Source organism: Solea solea, chromosome 5 (assembly GCF_958295425.1).
Source record: "Solea solea chromosome 5, fSolSol10.1, whole genome shotgun sequence".
NCBI classification, from domain to species: Eukaryota; Metazoa; Chordata; class Actinopteri; order Pleuronectiformes; family Soleidae; genus Solea; species Solea solea.
The window spans coordinates 4,613,169-4,631,701 of NC_081138.1; the positions used below are offsets into that span (position 1 = coordinate 4,613,169).

Sequence of the window (18,533 nt, forward strand, 5' to 3'; positions counted from 1 at the left end):
CCTCTGATAACCAGCATCACCACTCACAATGCCGAGAGAGAGAGAGAGAGAGAGAGACTGTGACATTAACAGAGAGTGATGAGTCAGACAAAAAAGGAAGAAGAACAAAGCGGGGCAAAACAATGAAGTTCAGTTTTAGACTGCAAAGCCAGGCAGAGCTAATAAAGGGAAGGAAATGAAAAGGCGGCAACTCTTAAGATAGAGTTTGAAAGGTTTGGTGCTTGGTCTCGCAAGTTGTTAAACTACTAACTGTCACTTTCGCTTCTTGTGTGCTTTTGTTCTGCCTTCTTTAACAATGTGTGTGTGTGTATACACCTTTTTCTGGCATAAAGACTGACCTTGTGAGGAAAGAAGTCCTCATGGATACCAAAACCTGGTCCTAATGAGGCAGAAACTAATTTCTAAAGGGACAGGTTATGGTTTGGTTAGGCCGTCCAAATCAATGGGAGTCAATGCACAGTCCGAACAAGAATAGCTGCGTGTGTATCTGTCTATCTAAAGGAGACTTGAATAAAATGAAGTGAAGGACTAAATCTGTTGGTGTGTGTGTGTGTGTGTGGTTGTGCAGATAGATCATGGAATGCGTTGCGGCGCCTTTTCTGTGGCTAGTTCTGTGGATACGGGGAAAAAAGAAGGAATTCATTTCATTGCTTTAGAGCTTGTGTATGTGATTTTGTGTGTGTGTGTGTGTGTGCGCGTGCACTCCGGTGCCTGCATGTGTGCTGGCTCCCGATAGGAGCACAGCGGCACATGGCGGTGCAGCTGCACAGGCCTGATAGCGCTATCTGATCGCGAGCGTGCCGTCGCCCTCTAAGGCTCGCTCAGGAGAGAATGGGAACGGAAGATCAAGGATGACAGCGAAAAAATGGCATTTTATCTGAATATAGTTCAAAGTTTATAAATAAAATAAAGCTTTTCAGTGGGACTGGGAGAAGGAGATAAAACACCAGCTTGCTCCAGCTCCAGCCGCCTGCCTGTCTGCCTGCTTGCCTGGGCCTCATCCTCTCCTCACTTCCTCTCCCCGCTCCGTCTTTTTTCCTTTCCTCACCAAAAAACTCATTTTGGAAATAGAGGCATTTTGGAGGTTTTATAATAAACCTGCAGGCAGAGATTAGACAGCAGACTGGAGAAATGCAGCTCCTTCCTACATGTGCGTGCACGCATGCCTACGTCCTATCATGACTGTGCCTTGTTGCCTTGTTCATGAAGGAAATCCAGCGTGAAGGAGCGAGCTTTGGTGGTATTCACGCGGCGTATGAGAGTCCAATCTTGATTTGTGAAAAAGCACCGAGATAAATGTGAGATCAGTTTGTCGAGGAAGCCTCGTGTCGTGTGTGAACACCTTCCTTGAGTGGTTCCTCAGTGTTTCTCATGCTGCAGATGGTGCCTGTGTTTTGTTTACTCTTTTTTTTGCAGGTGAGCTTCCAGTTGGCCAGTGTGATGGACCTGTTCACCACCAGTTTGGCTCTGGCTGACATCAGTCCTCCTGACAACAGAACCTTGGATGGACTGGACCTCACACCGGTCCTGTTGAGCAGCTCCAACAAGGTCTTAGACAGGTGAGTACACACATTTATACTTTGGAGGATCTTATAAAAACGAGACGCGATGTGGTTTACAGAATAAAAGCTCTGCTTATGTCTCTTCATCGAGACGAAAAAACGTTAGAATGTTTGGTCCTCGGGGAGAAAAAACGAAGAAATGATATGTGGACATACTTTGATTACAAGTACAAGTGGGTTTCTCCAAAAATATCTGCTAAATAACTCTGGGAACTGTTATATTCTTGTGTATCCACAACAACACACATACATTTATTAGCTTTAACTGGGAGCTAATTTTACTGACCTGAATTTGGCATCAACAACATGATTTTGAATACCTCTTTCGAACTATATTGATTGGGTTAAATAGAATTACATCACTAAAAAGAGAGTAAAATACAATTTTCATTGACTAAAATGTCATCGGTTAGACTTAGAATGCTCACACTAAAACTTGACTAGATAAAAAGAGTATGAATGTGATTAAAACTAATAAAAACTAAAATGACACTACTTTGGAGTCATGGTGATGGTTCATTGTCTCGTTAGCAGAAAACCAGACTTGCAAGATCAGGTTTCGCCGACCCGAGGTCCCTCAGAATCAGGAGGTCTACACTCACACACCCTAACCATGTAGTGGCTATAAGATCAGAAGATCATTTTTAGATGTTCCTCATGGCAGAAGCATCCTCAGTGATCAGCTTGCGTGCTGAGTGGCCACACCTGGCAATAAAATGCATCCTGGTAACAACATGAAAACGGACCTGGCATCATCATGTCTGTTTGCAAGAACAAAATTAGGTCTGACTTTTCAGAGAAATTGAGAAATGAAGAGATAATATTGTGGCTGCAAATAAGTGTGCTGATGAAAAGTGAAAGAAAAAGTCGGTGAAATAGTGGTGAGCATTGTTGCCTCGCAGGAAGAAGGTCACCACTTTGAATCCTGACTGAAGGCACTTCCTCCCGCAGTTTGGTGATTGACAAGCCAGAAACAAACACTAGACTCTCACTCTCTGAGAATTGATTCTTCTGCGCCATAAAAATGAATTGGACAGAAAAAAATATGGTAAAATTAAGAAGTGCCGGTACCGGCCCCACTTCAAGCACTGGTCATATGTGAATTAAATGATATGATAAGCGTGTCAAATGTTAGAAATTCCACTCACTTACATTATATCTCCATTCGGTGCAAAGAAGAAGAAATCGGAGCATACCATCTTCCTCTCATCCTCCACAGGCCTATCTTCTACTACCGTGGGAATGAGATGATGGCTGTGAGGCTAGGACAGTACAAGGCGCACTACTGGACCTGGAGCAACTCCTGGAACGAGTTTAAATCAGTAAGTGTCCTTTTTTTTTTAACAAGGCAACTCTGTCCCATCTCTTTTTTCCTCAGTTCTGGATTTGCGCCGGCACATCCGCCCTCTGTGATTCCCCTAATCTCCCTCCAACACACAAACACTTTCACTGTTGGTGTTATCTTGAAAGTGGCTCATCAGTCGACCGCTGTGTACATCAGAGCGTAATGAATATTAATGAAGAGCCCCCACATCAGCCGACTTACATCATTCATCAGTCAGTTGACTTGTTTGTTCGAACTCCAGTGGAGATTTCCTTCCTCTCCATTTTCATACCGTCCCTCCCTGCTGTCGGCTCATTCATCTGGCATCATGTCTCATTTTGAAAAGAAAGACAGAAGCCGGCGGTATCGCTCGACCACAATGGCGCCAACTCGATGCTGATTAAATGTATCAGGAGGAATGTGAGGTCCTGAGAAACAGGACAGTTTTGTCTGTCTTTTCTCTGCTTTGTCCGTATTAAACATATTCTCCTGTCCTCCCTCTGGGGCTCTGCTTTTCCTGTGATCCAGTTTGTTTTATGCCCCAGCAGTCGCTTAAATTGCTCTCTCCTTCAGGGCCGCTGAATCAATAGCAGCCTCCTTTATCAACTCATGTGAACTGGAGTGGAACTTCACAAATAATGGCATCTGATTGCCTGTGAGTTGCCTATTGATTTGGTGGGAGTACATGAAAGGGATGGGAGACAGAGGGAGAGAGAGAACATGACCATGGACATGTATGTCTGGTTCTCTGTTTTGGGGGTGAGGCATTGTTAAAAGGTTGAATCTTTAAAGAGTTTCTTGTAAAACTTACTAACTGTTTTTACCCTCATACAAAATCACACTGAAGGAAGAGAGAATTTAACAAAAATAGGATTCAAGATCATTTATCCAGTTTATCCTAAAACTGTCCTCAAGATTTGGGTTTAGTGTGTAACTTTTAGATATAAAACAAACCTTAAACCCAACAGGGGGACTGGCAACACTACGAAGTATGACCCCCGACCAATCGTCGTTTATGACACTGGGCAAGTGCATAGGTCATCGGGAGGCGGGGCAAGGGGTTGTCAATCGTGGCTACCGAGGCGTTGTGGGTGATGAATCGTGGTCTTGGGCTCAGACACAAAAAAAGAAAAGAAAGGAAAAAAAAGACTGTGGACCGGTTCCTGGGTGTCATTATGGACTGTCTGAAGTTAAACTATGTTAAACTACACGTCCATTTATCTTTTGTAATGTTCATAATACACTGGAAATATGTCGGTTACCATCACATCGCTTAAAAATGGGCCTGAATTCTTTGTGTTTCTCAGTATGGCAGTGTTCAGATCGTGTGTCACCCAGTGACATTCCTGCGCTGTGCGAAGGAAGTGATTGAATTTGATGTCAAGACAAAGGTTGGGCATCGTTTAAATTTGAACGATCCCGATTCCGATTCCTTGTTCCGATTCCTTGTTTCGATTCCAGTTCCTAACGATTCTCGATTCCGGTTCTCTTAAGAGGCAGGGTCAAAAAAGTTTACATATTTTACAAGAGCTAGCTAACCAGAGGTCTTTCTGGATGAAATAGTCTGTCAGTGGATTCTTCTTCATTGGTGTTCGGTTGCTTCTTCTTCTTCTTCCGACTGGGTATCGAAATTTAAAAATTTGAACGATTCCGGGAGAATCGGAAAATTAGTCCCGGTTCCAATTGATACTCGATACTCGATGCCCAACCCCAGTCAAGACGGATGGTGACAGCAGCAACGTTGTGCTAGCCTACCAAAGTGAGAACGTGTTAGAACATGCTTCTTGTCCCCGCCCACCTGCTGCTCTGCTGCTGTATACACGCAAAAGTTCCCTCAGTCAGCTCTGATGCTTGACAGAGCCTCTTTTGAACAAAACACGGACAAAGCATACAATTAATGTTACATTGTTTCTGTTCATGAAGACCGAACAGAGGCAGAATAATAACAACAATCAACAACAAAAAGTTACGGACTGATGCTTTAAAGTCACACTGACCCTAAATTCCTCCATAATCAAATCTGAAATCTGCTGAAATCAAAAATTTACCTCGTTGCCGTGCAGTTTTGGTAATAATAAAAAAAAAACAATGTGACCCTTGATGAAAAATAAACAAGGGGAGATGTGTGTGTGTCTGTGAAGAAGAATGAAATTACAGGTTAACAGGTGGAAGACATATTGCTCTGTGCAGCCGTGTTCATGCAGCTCAGCCATGAGGAAAATGAGAAATATCACAGGCTTAAATGGCTCTTATCAAACTCTCTTCAGGCAGTGTAGTGATGTTAATACCGCGAAACGTCGTCTGGCAGGAATGTGGCTGCTTTGTGTCGGGATTGCTGAGTAACCTGTGTTACAGTCGGAGCTCAATAACAGCTTTACGTTTTGACCTTTGTGAATGCGTTGCACGGAAATGAATGGAAACTGAAAAATGACTCGTTTCACAGGTGTCCATTAGTCCCACTGTGGATACTTACTGGAAATGGGGCTGTTCCACGTAGATATCATTTATTGCGTTATGAGCCAGAGAAAGAGCAGCGGTTCTCAAACTTTTTATACCAAGTAACCGCCTGAGAAAATATTTAGCTCTTGAAGTAACACCATGATCGCCAACGTTAAAAAAATACAGTGCTTTAAATCAGCCAGTATGAGGCAGATTTATTCCCAATAAGATTTTACTCTCTTATCATCCTCCTCTTCCTCACATATATAGTGAAAATAGATTAAGATGGAGTGAGAGATAAGGTGACTATATAATATATACTATATTATTGTTGTTATTTGTTTAATTTTCTTCACACTCTGGTCAAACGTCCTCAGCTCCACTCCGATCACATACCCAGTATAAGTTGCATGATCATATTGCACGAGGACATAAAATATCACAAAATTAGTGAGAGAATATATTCAAACTTGTGTAAAAAAAAAGAACAAACATATTTTAAAATCACATTTTTTTAGCACATGAGCCTGAGTTTCCAGATCCTGCAGTTTTTTTTCTTTCTTTCTTCCTCTTCTAAAATAGACAGCAATTGCCTCTTCCAAAAATCCATCCCTGGATGCTCTTGCGTCTTATCTCGTGGTTGTGGCTGCTCCGCTCCAGGTTGAAAGCAGCCTTGTTGTATCTATAGCGTTAATGTCAGAGCAGATACGGAGTTCTCGCTGTTATGTCTTGGGTGTAAGTGACAGAGCCGCAGAGATACGGGCGCTTTCTTGCTTTTCCTCTCGGGTGGTGCCCCCCCCCCCCCCGATCTTTTCTGCATTTCTTAGCTGTTGACTTCAAAAATAAAAGTACATGTCTGGATCAGAGGAGGCTCTGCAGGTCGGAAGGTATCTGTCACTCCTCCCCCCTTATGTCTCGCTCTTCTATATGTATTTTAAGGTGCTCTTTTGAGCGATCCCAGCGGGGGGGCGGCACCAGCGGCAGCCTTACAGATGAATGCTCTCTCAAATATTACTTGTGCTCATCATAACGTGTGCGTTTGCCGGCGTGCAAAGTGCACACGTGTGTGTGTGTGTGTGTGTGTGTTTGGTGGAATAGGGAGCAGATCTGCGGGAGGTGCCGGAGGAGTGAGTGGGACTCAATCACACCAAGATCACGGCCAAGGCTCGTGAGCGTGGAGTGAGAGAAGAGGAGTGGAGAGATGAAGGGGAGGATCCTTGTTGCCACAGTAGTGACATAAATAACATTAGAGAGTGTCCATATAGACAACATTATACAAATAAATTCAGCTCGGAGCAGCGTGTTAATGCAAGCCTTAATCTTTTCCTTACAAAAGCAGGATGTTAAACAGAATAAAAACTGACCGGGAGCTACATATTATCATGAATCAGAACAGCAGCTTTGAGTGGTCATCGAGACTCGAAAAGCGCTACGTGAATACAAAACCATTCGTCATCTATAACGAACTGCTGACCCGTGTTTAAATTATGTAAGGTAATCATATTTAAAATGCAGTCGGGTTTGCTTGTTCCTCTCATAGATCACATCCCTTATCCCATCCCTTTTATCAGAGAACATTTCCACCTTTTATTTATATATTTACATTATATCTTGCTAAATATTGTTGGATTTCCAATTTCCTAACTTTATTTTTATGTCCGCTTTTATTTTATTTCAATATACAGTACATTTTTCTGAGAAACCTTTACTTTACAGTATCGTAACAACATGCTGATATTTTGTTAATCTTTTTGTAATTTTATGGTTATATTATTATATATATGTTATATATTATATGGTTACTGGATCAGAAGATCCATGGTCGTCCATTGACACCATTATCACTATTTCATTATCGCGTCTGTCGTCTCTTACAGGGAATCAACTTCTGTCCCGGTGAGGAAGTCCCGGGCGTGACCACTCACGATCAGACGGAGCACACGCTGCAGCCAATCCTCTTCCATCTGGGACAGGATCCCGGAGAAAAGTATCCAATCAGGTCAGTTTCCCCCGAGAACAAAAAGTTCCAGACAAACGAAAAGGGAAGGTCAGCGCAAGGGAATAGGTGAGGTGTGAGAATGCGAAGGTTGTTTGCCTGCTGGTAACACAGACGGTGGATCAGATCAATGCTGATTCAGTGGCATGAGAAAGAAAGAAGGCAGCAGCGGATTGATCGGCTCAAGCGGCGCGCGCCTGATTACACCCCTTCTCTTTGTGATTGCAAACAGCTCCTTAAAGATTACTATCTGGCCCCGAGTCCTCCACCGCGCCACTGCAGCTTATAATTGCAAGATGAATTGTCCATGTCTAAATTGAGAGCGGGTGCTGTTTAATGGAGCTTTGTGTGTCTCTGCTACAGCTAAGAGGAGAGCGGCGGCAGAAGATGCAGACAGCAAAGGCTGGACTGAGGACACTGTTAAACAAGAGAGAACCTACTGTGTTAATGTGGGTCAAGATCTAAGCTTTTCACCAAACTATGGAATAACAACCAACTGGCAACTGGTTGTGACACCACTCCATATAAATCTCTGCGTCCACTCATGTGCCACGCTTTTATTTTCCTCTAAATGGGATCAGCATTTACAAAAGTGACATCATGTTCTATTGAAGAAGATCTGACACTATTGATTGAGACCATTAACTCCTCAGGAAAACTTTTACTGATGTTATAAATGTAGATGTAGAAATGTAGATGCTTATTTTCCCGTTGACTTCCATTTCAGAAGGAACCCAAAAAACATCCATGCATTTTTTATGTATTATATATATATATATATATATGTATACTGTGTATATGTGTATATGTATATATATATATATATATATATATATATATATATATATATATATATATATATATATATATATATATGTATGTATGTATGTGTATATATATATATATACATATATATATATACATATATACAGTATATATATATATATATACATATATGTATATGTATATACTGGTATATATATCGGTACTGTCGTAATAATAGCTTTACTTCACAAAATTTGGCCCTCAAAATGCAGGAAATAGTGTTTCATATATATATATAAATTTATAAACATATATAAATTTCAAAATTTTCCGGGACGCCCCTACAATACTCGCGCCGCTGCGCCGCACTAAGTCCCTCCCCTGCTGTGGTATGGATGTTTACGGTGGTAATATGCACTCAAAACAGTAGGGGGAGCTCCGTAGAGAAAAAGCGACCACTTGATTAGTTGTTTAGTCCAGAATTTTATAGATATATAAATATAGATATGGGTTTTTCTATAGCTGATGCCGATGTTAACAAGTCAGGGTTACAATAATTACACTCTAGTACATTTTGGGAAATAAAATATTTATGACAAAGTTACGCAGCCTTGTATGCAAGGGCAATGCAAACCATCAGTGATGGATACACAGGTTTAATGAGGAAGCTAACTGTGCAAACAAAGCCTTGTGGTTTATGTGTCAAGATAAGACATATTTATAGTTTGGCAGCAACAATGTGCGGTACAGCTGTACCTCGGCATGGCCTGTTAAAGTCAAACGCTGGCTCAAAACATGAATTTCTGTGTCCCGGAACACAGTTTTAAAAGCATTTGCGGCAATAAATTAATCATTTAGAATTTTAAAATGTGGTTTATGTATCAAGATAGGACATATTTAACCACAATGTTAGAGGTGAACAGCCCAGGGACGCTGCTGCTCACAGTGCCCGACAGAGCAGCGTTGCATCGGCTTGTCTTACTGAAATGAACCACGATTTTTTCAGGCTGCCCACGGACATGCCTGACTGTAAATATGTAAATACGTCTATTTATCAGCCGATAGATTAAATATTGCTAAATATCGGGCCAATATATCTGTTGACCCTTTACCAGAAAATGTCTTAAAAAATGTTGATCAATGTTTCTCAAACCTCAAAATAATGATGTAAAATTCATGTCTTGTCCACAAACAGAAATTATTTAGTTTTAATGATTTATTTGTTATATGTATTAAAGAAACCAGAAAATATTCACATTTAAGAAGCTTAAAAAACACTATTAATCTATTATTAAAATAGTTGACAATTAATTTGGCAAACTATGAATCGTTGAAGCCCCAATTACTTTAATTCTCGATATGTTGGTCATTCAGGTTGCTCAAAATGCATCCTCCCACCATGAAATTGAGAAATGACTCCTGTACTGAGCTCCGTTCACTGATTATTTGTTTATAAAAGACCCAATTGCATCTTATTTGTCTGAGCTTACAGGCTCACCGTCCAGCCAGAGCTCTGATCGAGCCACTTTTTGGCAGTCCTAAAGCTTTGGAGGAGCCTTTTCATGTGAGAGCTGCCAAGATCCTTAAATAATTAAAAAAAAAAAAGCTCCTGAAAACCTGTCTCTTCTCGTTGGCTTTCATCATCACTTAAGCAATCTCTTGTGTTTTTACTGAGCATATACAACTCTTTAGATCTTAAAATTTAAGGAGAATATAATATTTGCAAGTCTGTTTTTTTCGCATTTTTCCTTACGGAGCTCCCCCTACAGTTTCGGAGTACATATTTTTACGTCACCACCATAGTCATACTGCTTTATCCTCGCTGTCGTAAAAGCTCACTACTGCCGCTCCCCCCTCCCTTCCCCTCTCCTGACCATGTGCATTTGTTTTCAGTGGAGTCGGCAAATTGTGCAAGTGCACATAAATGCATAGAGGAAATAGTGTTCCTCACGAGAGCCGAGACTTTGCGAGAGCTCCTGATTCTGAGGACTCCGGGGGTCGGTGGCCCTGATCTTGCAAGGCTGGTTTTCTGCTAACAGACAGTAGGGGGAGTGGAGACCATCACAGTGACTCTGAATCTGTTCAATTCAGATACAAATCCTGCACAGAAAATGAATTCTTAACTTTTCTGATTCATATTATTCACAAATAGACAAACTCCAGCATAAGTGCAAAGATAGATGACCATCTTCTTTTATTAAAAGCAATCAATATGGAATATTTATGTGATTTTTTTAAAGTAAGCGGACGCCATGACTAATACATTAAGCTGTTCTCAGAATCACCTTGATGAGAGAATATCGTGCGGTCTTCGCTTTGTCTCCCTGCTGCCGTAAAATCCTCCCGAGGCTGACCTTTCTCTTCTTCTCCCCCCCCCCCAACCCCCCCGTAGCTCTGCCGCTCATATTTTACGCCGGCCTCATCTCTGCTCAAACCGCTTTTACTTCGGGAGTGAGATTGGATGATAAAACATTAATGTTGTTTTTCATTTGCCCACCTCTTAGCCTTGCTATTCACTTGGAGGATGAGAAGAAAAAAAAACAATCAATATGCAGCCATGTGTTGTGCTCTGACACACACACACACACACACAGAAAATTAAAATGACAGCTATTTTTTGCCCTTCCCAGAGGAGGGGTCATCGAGTTTGTCTGAAGGTCACCCCCACATGCTGCTGCTTGACCTCTTCATTGCTCTTCTTCTTCTTCTGTCCACTCACATCTGAACCATTCATTCATTCTTTCTCTCCAGACATTTGTCTTACCTTTACTTTTTTTTTTTACTTCTCTCTCCCTGATATGCATTGCAGCTCACTTCTCACCTCCGTCCCTCTGCGTCCACTGGGACGATTCTGTGTATACGCATGTGTGTGTGTGTGTGAGTACACACATGCGTTTATATGTGCGTTTTGTCCGTGTGCTCCTCGGTCCCCCAGCTGGACTCGCTGCATGGCTGTCATTAATCTCTGTCGACACCTAAAGAGCCACTTAAGATGATGTAGGGCCTGTCTGCACACATACCTTCACCACTGTCGCAGGCTGTGATATAGCACACACACACACACATGCACAACTATACATTCACCTCACCGTAGAGGAGTCACTGGGAAAAAAAAAGATGCATTTTATAATTATATTATGTAAGAGAGCGTTTGGCAACGAACGCAAGGTTGTTTTTAGATTCACTTGTTTGTCTTTTGTGTTTTTTTTATTGACCAGTGGCCCAGAGCCACCAGGGTTTCACAATAAATGTGATTGCTAGAGTGGAGTTTGGCTACGTCCATACTGCTACTGCTACTTCATTTGAAAACACAGTTTCCAAATCAAAATCTGGCCAGGAGATAAGGCAAAGTTTACTTTATTAATAATTAATAATTGATGCTTTATTTACAATGCTGCTAGAATTAGGGTAACAATAGCATACAGTGCTCAGTAGAGTGGGATGGAATAAACTGACACCAGGAGGAAGCTCCGACAGCTTTTAGCTAAAATGTAATAATGCTACATCAGTTCTATGTTAAAATGTAACCATGCAGAAGTCATTGCGGGGAGATTGGATCTCCACTTCCCCTACTGTCTGTTGTAGCTTGAAAATTGTGGGTTCAATTCCCGGCTAGTCTACACTCCGTTGTGTCCTTTGGCAAGACACTTAACCCCACGTTGCTCCTGGTGGCTGTGCCGGCAGTGTGTGAATGGGTATGGAAGATGAGTGATAGAAAATATAGATGCGCTGTATGAAGGTGTGAGTGAATGGGAAAACTGTAGTGTAAAGCAGTTTTGAGTGGTCGTCAAGACTAGAAAAGCACTATATAAATACAACCCATTTACTACTATTATTATTATCATTATAATAATAATAATAATAATAATAATGTAAGATCAGGGTCACCAAGCCTTCGTCCTCAGAATCAGGAGGTCTCACAAAGTCTCGGGTCTGGCCAGAAACAGGAAACTGAGAACAGAGAACAGAAAAATCGATGTCGGAGGAAGCGAGGAAAGAGGAAACGACTGTCTGACCGCGAGAGTAAGAATGAGAAATGAAAAACAGAAGCCGACCAGCATGGACTTGGCTCCATGGCTTGTGTTTGCCACCTCTGTTTAAAATAAGTGAGTTGCTATGACGATCAGGGATAGAGTGTCCTGTGTTGTAAATAAAAAGAGTGTGGTCACCCACGAATGAGAACACGACATGGGTCTACCTCATGTAGGTTTGCATCTCCAAGGTGCTGTCGCTGCTGTGGTTGCCTCAGCCAAAGTCTCTCAGTTTGTACACTTCCTACTTGTGCTGTTGCCATCGTATGATATGGGAGGAAGCCTTTTGAGCGCCCTCTGCCAGATCCTAAGGGGTACTACAAAAGGTCATGACAGCTCAGTCTTGACCTTTTCAACCCATAACATCGAATTTTGAATAAAACCCTAAAGTGACTGCCCCACGAGATGACAATTTACATACTTATAACACTCAAAAATGTATATTGCGTCCATTCAGGTTCACTGTGCATGGATATGGTGTAACAGGTGTAACTTCCTGTTACATGGTGTAACAGGAAGCTGGTTCTCTCTGAGAAACAACAATGGTGAAAAGTCAGAGCAGGGATTTATGTTATGAAACGAGGTGAAACTCCAAGTATAGGCTCCTTTCCTTTAAGATTTGGTGTTAATATCTGTCTTGAGTGATCCGATCATGTGCAGATTGTGTTAAGTTCAGGTGTGAACACTCCCAGTCCCTTGTGAATGCGTCCTCAGATCTGGTCACAGAAACCGCATTCGGAGGAGCTCTTAGGACACATGTGGCCACATTAATGAGCTGCAATCTGTCCTCAGGACGGATTAGAGACCGCCTCCTCAGCTGATGTCTGCTAATCCGCTGCTGGTTTCATAATTTCTTTCTTTTTTCTTTCTTTTTTTTTTTACACTAATCAGGGCTCATTCATTAATGTATTATACATTGCAGCCACTCTGTTCACCCTATGATTTTCCTGACAGTTAAAATAGGATTTCATGTCACAGCAGTGTGAGTAGATCATACAAACACAGTGACATCGGACACATGTGTACAGTCAGACCCGTTAAAAACAGCCATGACAGTCAGTCAGTGAGTCATAAAACCAGGTCTCAGCTGAGTTGTGGCTCAGAATCACTGGGGTAAAGCATGCAGCAGAGTCCAGAGCAGGATTTATGCTCATTTAGAAGAAAATGGAGTAATGTAGTTATAGCCTTAGAGGACGACGAGGCCTGTGTTGTGTTGGTGGTCCATCTGTTTCTCCGTCTACCTACCTCACTCAGGTTTGCACTCACCACTTCTCCTCCTCCCACCCTCGCCCTCCGCCGCCGCCGTGACCTAAGGCCTTGAGGTTAACACATCCTCGGTTCTCACCAGCCGCCCACCTCGGCTCGCGTCCCCAGAGCAAACGGAGTGCAGCGCCGGCCCTGACACCGCAGGCAGTGCCGCACACACAGTCTGGCCTCATATGCTGCCTGCCACCGCGCTCCTGTGTCCCCAATCAATAGTCCTCAGTGAAGTGCTCAATTTCCACCGGGGTGGAGAAGATGGTGGAGGGGAGTGGGGGGGGGGAGGCGGGACAGATGTATTTGATTGTCTCCTCAATTCCCCCACCTTCTGCTGCTCTGTGTGTGTGTGTGTGTGTGTGTGTTCCAGCAATAGTGTTATGAATCAGTAATCAGAGTGGTGACACACCTGAGAAATGCCCCCATCCCCCTTGGGTGCCATACATTATAAATCAAAAGACTCAATTTGCATACAGCCTGCTTATTATTCCAGATTTTGCCTCTACACCAGTAAGCTAAGGGTTATAATCATGATAATGAGGTGTGCTGACGGTGGGCTTTTTTTATTTTTTTTGTGTGTGTGTTTGCAGAGAAGGCATAAACAAATGATATTATTAGTTTGTTGATTTAGAGGTCCGCACTCTGTGGTTTTCAGCGCAAACACAAAACAATGGAAAACTTTTGTGTCTTCCGCAAGTTTCTCCGTACGTGGCATGCTTTGCTTGCAGACCTGTACGGAATAAATGTAGTACTTACAGTGGTCTGATAAATTGACTTCCATTAAGTTGCTTCATCACTTATCATAAAATGAATCGCAGCGGGCACAGATAAATGAGGGGAGGAATGAAAAAACTTGCCAAAAGCAGAATTTGAGATTTTAGATAGCGAAAGCAATTTAATCTTTTTTTTTTTTAACTGTAGATGGAATAATCACAGACTGCGTACAGAAATGGACATATAGTCCTCCTTTTTTGTAAAGTTAAATCTCTTTTTGAAACTTCTGGAATTCACTGACATGAAAATGTAAAAAGATGTAAAAAGAAACGTGTCAGGATGTAAAAAAAAAACGTATTGAAGGAGACCCTGTGATGGTCTTTTGCCCTTTGTCAGCTGAGATAGGCGACCCTCATGTGGAGGATAAAGTGGTAGAAGATGAATTGAAATGTATGAGGTATGCTTGGTGTAATCTATCTATCTATATATATATATACATACATATATATGTATATATGTGTATATATGTATGTATATATATATATATATACATACATACATATATACATATACATATATAGGTATGTATATATATATATATATACATACATATATACAGATACATATATGTATATATGTGTATATATATGTATATATGGCCCCTATGGAAACTTGCTTTAGGTTATGTGAACTGTTGGGGTTCTCTTGTCTTTTCTCTATAATATTGTTACAGTCTCTGCCTTACTATAGAAAGTGCCTTGAGATAATGTACATTGTGATTTGTTGCTATACAAGTCATTGGAGAGAATTGGATTCTTGATATGAGCAGAATCAAAAAGTTATTTTTACCTCAGAGTCGCCCCCCGGTGGATAAGTGCTACATCTGTCCTACTTATCCACGCTTTACTTATCAAACCTGGAAGTTGCTGGGTGTAATATTTCAGTTTGCAATACAAGGTTTTTGTTAGTTTTTCCTTTAGAATCAGCCCCAATAGTTCCATTCTTTGGCACTCGGAGCTCCACCAGCTCCATCCACGACGATCAGCTGATTGGGCGGCAAAAAAACATCACTCTCTTGTGATTGGTGTAAATATCCCTTGAAGTCAAGGCACTTTTAAATAGCACTCTACCACTAAGAAGGAGAAAAAACAGCAACTTTATTCTCTGTTGTGTCGCGTTCATCGTCGTCGTTCGTTGTCGAGTTGCGCAGCCTTCGGGCAAAGCCCACATCTCGCCTACCAAGTAAAGGTACTGTTTTTAGTCAAACTACTAGCCTGACGCAGGGCTTTCCCATTCCACACCGCACCGGACTGTACCAAACCCAACCGTACCATGATTGAAACACATCTTAATTGCAGCCAGTGCAGTAGCATTGGGGTAATTGCAGGGGGAAAGTAAAGAGTGAGAGTATCGAGGAAAAGGAGCAGGTGCTGGCTGATGGAGGAAGCCTTGCTGCCCTGTGGGAGATCTAAGAGGGAGGGTAGGTGTGAGCTGGACAGAGCCTGGGGTTATTACTCTAATTGACACTTCACCTCACACACATGCACATGTTCCCAAGGGGCCAATCAGAGGGCCCACTCTGCAGCGGAGGGAGGATGGAAGGCTGGCACAGGTGCTGCCAGAGAGTGTATCAAGGGTGTAATTGCACTGCTGATATTTGTCTATCTGTGTGTCACGCCACCAGACGCCTACTCCCCCAACACACACACACACACAGGGGCATGGACACACAGCCCATTAACCCTACAGGTCCTATTGAGAGCAGCGTTCCTTTGAAAGCCTTCAGGGCCCCTGTGTTTTACACACTGAATATAATAATGCACAGAGGTGCTCGTGCTCACTGGTGTCCAACAGCAGTAATTGAGAGACAGGGGATGTGATGGAGGTTACGCAGTTCACGCTGCTGAGTGCGCTTTACCAAAGAGTGACCGAGTGATTGGACAGTCTGTTATTGTTGTAATGGTTAAAAAGCTACAGCCATGTAGCCTTAAACATTAAAGGTCCGGTATTGTATAAATTGTTGTTTTTCATTAGCCCAGAATGAGCCTGGGTCGGCTCTAGCGCCACGTTTTCACAATAGCCCACAATGGACCAACTCATTTTGAGTTTGACGCTAACTTAACGCGGACTGTGGACTGAATTGATTGTTTTCTACTTTGTTTAAGAAAAAATATGTTTATTAGTAATGTATTTAAACGTTTAATTTTGTAATTTTTTTTGTATTACTTGTACGGAGGTTTCCTACATTGCATTGTTTTTTTGGGCTTAGCGGGCTGCTTGGCCAGACCAGGGAGCATCTAAACAGCAGCCAGTTCATTTCCATGTGTTGCGATAAATAGTTTAATTATGACAAGCAACAAAGTAATCTGTTCCCTCTGTGTTCGTAAGCTTTCAGAGAGGATTCCGTTCAATTCAATTCAGTTTTATTTGTATAGCACCAAACATACATTATCTCAAGGCAGTGTACATAGTAAGGCAGAAACCTTTACAATGTTATAGAGAGCAGAGAAACCTAACTGTTCACACAATGAGCAAAAACTCCCTTTTAACCCGGAAGAAATCTCTGACAGAACCAGTTAAAAAATGTGCAACATCTGCCTAGACAGGTTGTGGTGAAAGGAAAAGTTTATAGTACAGTACAGTACAAAATTATACTGATCTCAACTTCAGTTATAGCGTATTAATAATGACAATAATACTACTGCTAATGATAATAAAAATAAAAGCCTCAATGTGGCCTCAACATTCATTCATCTACCACTTTTACCTCCACATGGCGGTCACGGGTCGCTGGAGCCAATCCCAGCTGACACATGATGAAATGAGGGGTTCACCTTGGACAGGTTGCCATGTCTTTACCTCGCCTCCCTCTTTTCCTTTCAACCCAACCTGTCCAGGCAGATGCTGCACATTTTTGAGTCTGGTTGAGTTTGTGAACTGTTAGGTTTCTCTTCTCTCTATAATATTGTTTACTCTGTAAAGTGCCCTGAGAACATGTATGCTATCATTTGGAGCTATACAAATAAAATTGTATTGAATGCTTCCCCCCCCCCCCCAGAAACACACCCACACACAGACCACTTTGCAAACCCCGGTCTTTTACCACTACACCACCGTGAGGCACCTTATATGTTCATTAATACCAAGATTTTAAAAAAACAAACAAATTTAAAGCATATTTTTCCTGAAAACAGTATATTCATCAAAGGGAACCTTGCTAATGTTTAATCCAGGTGTTTACTAAAATTCTGAAGAATTGAGTGAGTCGGTTGAGTGTCTGACTGACAGAGGAATAAATGGATCCTTTTAAAAGAGAATCGGTCTTTTCAGGCTTGTTTCAATGTCAGTTATTAAGTGTGAGATTTTGCTGTTGTTCTTTGTCACTGTCAGATAAAGATGTAATTGGTTTTGGGCTTTGGTCAGATAAAGCAGGACATCTAAGGATGTCTCCTCAATCGTGAATTGAATCTCAAATGTGTGTGTTTTTTTTTTTTCTTGTTTAATTACGGCAGATAATAGATAATCAAACTGAGTGTGTGTCTGTCTGTGTTGCAGCGTTTTGTCTAAGGAGTACAGCGACGTGCTGAGCAGGATCTCTGCAGTCGTGGAGCAGCATAAGAACACGCTGGTGCCTGGTATTCCACAGCTCAACATGTGTGACATGGCAGTGATGGTGAGATTTACAGACCATAAACACACACACACATGTATATATATACAGTATATGTGTTAACTCTAAAATAGGGCTGAATGGTTTTGAATAAATGTCTAATAGCAATTATTTTACTCTAATTTTCATTTGAAAATGATCATTTTGTGATATTTGTGCAGATCTTTGAGAAACAAAGGTGTTCTCTTCAGTCTGTAGACTGACAGTTGTACAGATGGAGACAATAATGAATCTGAAATGATATTTTGACACACATTTTGGCTGTAACAACTGCTGTGCCTCCTGCGATTTCCAAAATTGCAGCTGTAAAATGACATTGAATTGTTCAAAACCGCATTATTGATCAAACCTAAAAAAGACAAAACGATAATTGCAGTATGTGAAAATGGAGATGGCCTCATTACGTGGGATATTTTACTCGTTATATAAATGTGATGGACTCAGTCCTCACTGTGTTTTCAGGTGAATGTGTAAAAGAGAAGAAAAACAAATAGTTTCAGGTCTCCATTGAGCCTGTGATGCTCCATTTCAACATATTGACATTTTTTTTATTATTTATCACCAGCTTGCTTCATCCTGTGAATCATATTATTTCATGGATCTTGTTGTACTGGGTTATTTTGTGTGGCTTTGTCTCCTTACTCCCTGTGAGCGTCACTGCTCGGGATTTATTTGTGTCACAGCACTGCCCCCTTGTGGTGAACCACAGAAACACATCTTTAAGTAGATTTAAAGTCGTGATTAGTTTGTTTGCAATCTTGTAATATCAGTCCCA

At 41.6% G+C, this 18,533-nt stretch overlaps 1 protein-coding gene across 1 annotated transcript in view; it reads left to right on the forward strand.

Moving 5' to 3' along the window:
• The window catches only part of galns (galactosamine (N-acetyl)-6-sulfatase), a 31,224-nt gene that overhangs the window by 9,900 nt on the left and 2,791 nt on the right, over positions 1–18,533 (forward strand). Inside the window, exons 10-13 of the mRNA XM_058629747.1 lie at positions 1,417–1,559; positions 2,782–2,884; positions 7,203–7,324; positions 17,644–17,761. Of these exons, the coding sequence (XP_058485730.1) occupies positions 1,417–1,559; positions 2,782–2,884; positions 7,203–7,324; positions 17,644–17,761 (486 nt within the window). The remainder of the gene's footprint in view (positions 1–1,416; positions 1,560–2,781; positions 2,885–7,202; positions 7,325–17,643; positions 17,762–18,533) is intronic.